Raw genomic sequence first — 6,000 nt, 5'->3', positions numbered from 1 at the left:
GACATCCACAGCCAGCACGAAACCCACAGGACACACTGACTGGTCCAAGCCTCAGGTCTGAAACACTTAAAGACTCTCTGGAACTACAGGTTCACAGCCCAGCAGCGTCAACTTAGAAGGGTGAAGGGCTGAGGTAGATACAGTACACTGAGTTCCATGTAGTTTACTATGCATGTGTCAACACAAACCCTGCCTGATTTGTACCAGTAGGGGGCTTGCCTGGTGAGGCTGGCCAAAACCCTCCTCACCACTGTTAAGTGTGCTCGCTGCTTGCCACACTCAACCCCAGATGCGACGCTGTCAGTGGTGCTGTATGTACAGAGTTGGTAAAGCACTTTGGGATCCTTTGGAATGAAAAGCACTATATTAATATCAGTAATATGTTTTTCTATATTTATAGCAGGAATTTAGGTTGCCCATTGTAATAATGTGATCCTGCGTAACAGTGCTTGACTTTTCTTCTTGTTTTACCACTGTAATTTAATGCAGTCTGTGTCTATTACTCATCTGTGATCCAAAATACAAACTCAAAATTGAAATCATCCTTATTCTGAAGATTACATTGTGTAATTGTAAATTCTTAAAATGAATTAAACAAGGAGAATGCATCTAAGATAATACCCTACCTTCCTCTTCGCTTCATAGTGTTAGGTATTTCAAATATTCACACCTTCAACAATGTCTCTAAACCTTTCCCTCCTCAAAGAGCAAGTTACTTGTGCTCCAAATCTTCTCAGAAAACCTCAATCACAGAAAAAGTTGGAAGGAACAAAATGCTTTACATATGTGGGGTCCTTTCAGAACTGGTGCACTAGTGCTATCAATAAGCACATGACAGTGAAGAAAGTAAAACTACAAATCTGAAATTAAAAGGCACCCAAGAGCTTACTGATGCAAAAGTGAAATGGATGTTTTCTTCTTAAGTATAAAATGCAGTTATGATTACTAGAGATATCTTCTAAAACAGGTCATGGTCCGTGTTACTACTTTGTGTGACTCTGAAGGCTCAATGATTTTCAAGAGCGAGGTGGATTCTATACTAGGCTATCCTAACATTTACATCCAAGAAATGTAGAGCGCGCCCATTACTTCTGGATGGCACAACTAAAGAACATCTAGAGTACAATCTGAGCACTCTGTAAGCACCAGTTGCCCTGGATTGCAGCACAACCCTCACCAGTTAACACAAACATGAATCAAAGGAAATCTTTACTCCCTCAAGGCATGCTACTTAAACCACTTTTATCCACCTGAAATGGATAAAACAGAGGATAAAACTAATATAAACTTGGGTTTACCTTGATTGGAAATAAACATAATTAAAAGTAACACAACATACAATTACAAAAACAAATCCCCCACTACAGGAATATTTAAAACCAGAAGCAGGAAATTAAATTAATTTTAAAACTGAAATAGAGGGGGGGAACCCCTCTATAGATTTAGTTAAAAAACAAACACTCCTGCTGTTTTTGACAACAACCATAATCAATCTCAGAAAAAATTATAAAGGCCATCACGTATATAACCCCTATTAAATGTTTATTGACAGGTCTAATGAAAGTAAGCTTCTAAGAATGTTTTTGATTATGAATACAAGGAACACATTACAGCAATAATCTATAAATCTATTGAGAGCTTACCTTTAGAGACTCCAGATTTTACTTTACACCATTTATAATATTAGATTTGAGAATCTGGACCACAAAAGTTTTGTACAAGGCAGGCAGAGTCAAGTCTACTACAAAGACTCTACTACAGCTTTACAAACAAACTAGTAAAATATTTTTTTCATTCATCTTATTTGTACATGGTTCCCTCCTGGAAAACCTTTTATTTCCTAAGCTCGAATGTGACTAGTTAGAGGCAAAACACCAACAAAAGAAACAGAATCAAAAGAATTCACAAAACAAAACAATCCCTCCCAGACCACTCCCAAACCCCAAAACCAACCAAACCCAGGGATATACATTGGCAATACTGGAAAAAAAAATACATCTCAGTAAAACCTTAATATAAATGAAAACTGTACTTCCAAGGAGAGTAGAAATCTTCTTCAACCTCCACGTCATCACTCATCGAAGTAAAATTTTATAGAAAATTTTATTCAACATACAACATTTTCCAGCAAAAAAGGCAATATACAGGAAGAGTTGTTGTACACTGCGGCTACAGAAACAAAATAAAGTACTGGAAAAGAATGTAAAATTGTAAGTGTGAATTGCTGATTCTATTTGTACTGCACTCAAAACTAGACACTCAGCTGGCATTAGCTCCAAAATAAAAGGAAGCAGTCTGGGGACTGAAATAAAACTACACACAATGAATATCAACATCAGTGAAATTCACTTGCAGACTCACCCAACAAAATTAACCTCCAAGTGTTAAATTGTACATGTTCATTAAATATACAATTTCATTTTTTTCTTATTTTTTTTTTCCGTTTTTTGTTTTTGTTTTTTTACAAAGTCAACAGCTTAGTAAACACTAGTGAGCATGCCCTCTGTGCTGAAAGGCTATTTCTTGTGTTTTTTCCCCCCATCTCTTCCCATGTTAACTAAATTAATTATATTTATAATCCTTTCACCTGCTTTTGCCAACTTTGAGTGTCATTCTATTTGTCAAAAGGCAGCATAGTAATCCTCAATGGTATTTGTCAATGTTTTTAAATTTAATAAAAATACCCAAATCTCTTTTAGGACTCAGAGCATCCACTTGGCAAAATGGGATGCAAGGTAGCGACAGAACAACATAGGAACTAGTTTATTAAAAAAGGATCCTATGAAGCTGGAGGAGACAAAAATCCCGAATAAGTGCCAACAATGTACACAATGAAGTAGAGATTGCTATTTATTGATGATGTGAGTTTTTTTGCATTTACAAATGCACAAAAATGTCATTTAAAGTATAACTGAAGGAAATAAATCTGATGTGAGTCTAAACATAAGACTTACTAGCTGCAGTGATGGGGAATACCACACCAGGAATGGCAGCCAGACAGCTTATGCCATCTATAAACGTACTACAGACAAATATTTTGCCAATGTCAACTGTTCTACTAAACTCTTCCCTCATTATGCTGACAATTGCCTTGCATTACGTTTACCATAAAATAACTCTCATTGGCATCCAAGCTTTATAAAAACACCTTCATTTTGCTCAAAAAGGGCAGTCAATAGATACAGAGAAGCCAAACTGAACAGCCTCAACAAAATAAAATTAACATCAGCAGCAAATCCTCTTGCTGAAGACTTCAGATATAGTGCACGTGTACCAAAGTTCTACTGTTGTTAAAAAGGTGCACACACACACTGATATTTGTCCCTTGCCTTGAACAAACTGGTTGGGTAAGTCAGTTATGGATTTTAATAGCTTTTTCAAGGTAAGTGTAGCGACTTCTCTTTGGGGCTTTATTGAAATGGTCAAGCCCTAGCCATGGCCTTGGATGAGACATGTTGCCTAGAAAAGGAAAAAAAAAAAACCAAATAAGCTTTTAAGACACAGTAGCAACTTTACATTTGCACAAAATGTTTGCATGCCCTTACATGGAACAGCCTGAATCTTACAGTACTGAAGCACTCCAGAAGTCTGTAGAACGTTTTCATAGCAACCACTGCATTTCCACTAATACCCTAAACTGTGTCCTTGGATCTATTGGATACATAATACTACTTAGCTGTTGCTACCACAATTTTACAGACAACATGCTAAAAGTGAAAAATTGCTGTACTTCTTGATGCCCAAAGACATGAGTCTGAATGCATCAGTTTTCATAGCTCTCTGAATAAAAGAAACGTTGGGCCTGTTTTGAAGAGGAAACTACCATCTAGGAATACCAAGTATCGGAGGCTGTATTTTATTATTACCATATTTTAGGTTATTCTTGCCATGTGATTTACTTGGGGCTTGTCTACACTACTGCTAACTTATGTCACTCGGGGGTATGAAAAAGCCACCCGCCAAGTAACGCAAGTTACATCGACTTAGAGTGGTGTCTATACCATGCTATGTAAGCAAGGAAATGCTCTCCCGTCGATGTAGTGCGGTAGTGAAGACAAGTCCTTAGACTTAATAGCATTAAAGTACACTCACATCAATAAACTCTTCAGTTGGAATTTTTGAAGAAATTATGCAACTGAGCCCCGGATTTTAGTCATTCAAAAAAGTTTACAAACATTTTGAAAGCATTAAAAATACAAGAATTTTGTCAGCTGTCCAATTCAATATTTTGTGTTGCTAATGGTTAGTTTTCATTATGCACTGTAATATCTTTAAAACACTGTCTATATATTTCTTACAAATGGAAGAAAGTTCCCTGTAAGGTGTCCACAATGCATCAAATGTTCTTTGGAGTGAAATGAAGACGACAGTAGCTTAAAAACCCTACAAAAACAGCAACAAGGACCTGACACTGGATTCAAATCAGCCAACTGTGATGACTGAAGTGTGAAATATTTGACATTTTTCTTCTAGAAGGTTTGTGTGCGTGCACTTCGGATACATTTTCCCCATTGAAAAAGTAAATTCTCTTTCATCTTGGCATAATGGACAGTGCATTATAAACACAGATGTCACCAATGCCTTTTAAAGAGATACCATTGCACACCATAACACTACTTAACACTGATTAACGACAGGAAACTAGTATTCTTTTTTAGGTCTTGTCTAGACTAGGATTTAAAGGTGTGGTGTTAGAATGCTAGCTAACATGTTTTAAAAGCCTACTTAATCGCTGTGCCTTGTCTACACATGTGCAAAACTGGTCCAATTAAAGTCTAGGACACAGGTTTAATTTGACCTGTTCAGCATGTGTAAAAGTCTACACATTGGTTACATCTTAGGCCAGGTCTACACTATAAACTTACATTGATTTAACTACATCACTCAGGGGTGTTAAAAATCCACAACCTTGAGTAACACAGGTACACCAATCTAACCCCAGTGTAGACAGCGCGATGTTGATGGGAGGGCTTATCCCGTCATCACAGCTTCCACCTCTTGTGGAGGTGGATTAACTATGCTGACAGGAGAAGCTCTCTCGTTGTGCAGTAGCATCTTCATTGAGAGAGAAGAGAGGGTCCATAAAAATGGGTAGCAAGGCCAGGGAACACATTCATTGATTCAACACAGCTTACACTGGAGCTTCAATTGTAAATTCAAAGCTACCCTTTCCTAGTGGGACCCCTACGAGAAGGCTGTGGTACAAACACTGCTTGCTTTTCCCTGGGTAAAAAGCCCACAGAGTGTATTGGCTCTGCTTCTCTCTATGCAAGCATAGTGAATGGAGCTCTAAGCATTAGTCACGTAAAGAACATGGTGAACAGGGTACACAGACAAGTACAGATTAGGTTCCATTTCAGCACAGTACTCAGCTCTTAAAGTATATCTATACAACATCCCTAGTTAACGCTCTGTTCCGGTTTGATTCCACCTTCACCGAACCCTTATTATGGTCTCTCTTTACAACAAGTGGATGAGAAGAATCTGAGTTCAACCACCTTCGGGGGAGTCTTAAAATTAAGATGTTTATAAGAATGGAGCTTTGTACTCGACAGCAATACTACATATGTACGTTACTGCAATAAAAATGAAGAAACCAAATATTTATACGAACTAGAGTAAGATGAGCAATACAGCAAAGCTTTTAGCTTATATGCAGCTTTCTTCTCTTGTACAATGTGTTGTGTGTGCGCGCGCGTGTGTGTGTTCAATAGTAGTCAGCCACTTAGGCGCACACGCTTTATTTGACTCATGGGGGAATAATAAGTGGTTCTGTAAGTGTGTGCGGGTATATATACATTAAGAATGCAAATATGTATTCTCCCATGCTAACACAACACAGTGTACATATACATTTAATATTTATATACAAATACATGAGTGAACTACAGAAAGCATATTGTGTGTGGACACTAATGTACCTTTTTATTTCCTGAGTCAGGGACAACTACATAAGTAACAAATGGCAGAGTAACTGCTGCAATTTAAAACAATAGAGTT

The 6,000-nt window shown here is 37.5% G+C and overlaps 1 protein-coding gene across 1 annotated transcript in view; it reads right to left on the bottom strand.

Annotated features, from left to right (window-relative positions):
* Window positions 1–1,521: 1,521 nt before the first annotated feature.
* Window positions 1,522–6,000, bottom strand: part of USP7 (ubiquitin specific peptidase 7) — a 98,739-nt gene continuing 94,260 nt past the window's right edge. The window contains exon 31 of the mRNA XM_024194045.3: window positions 1,522–3,459. Within this exon, the coding sequence (XP_024049813.1) occupies window positions 3,353–3,459 (107 nt within the window). The 3' untranslated portion in view covers window positions 1,522–3,352. The remainder of the gene's footprint in view (window positions 3,460–6,000) is intronic.

The sequence above is a fragment of the Terrapene carolina genome, unplaced genomic scaffold (genome assembly GCF_002925995.2).
Source record: "Terrapene carolina triunguis isolate 2854851 unplaced genomic scaffold, T_m_triunguis-2.0 Scaffold93, whole genome shotgun sequence".
NCBI classification, from domain to species: domain Eukaryota; kingdom Metazoa; phylum Chordata; order Testudines; family Emydidae; genus Terrapene; species Terrapene triunguis.
This window is presented reverse-complemented; position numbering and strand designations above follow the sequence as displayed.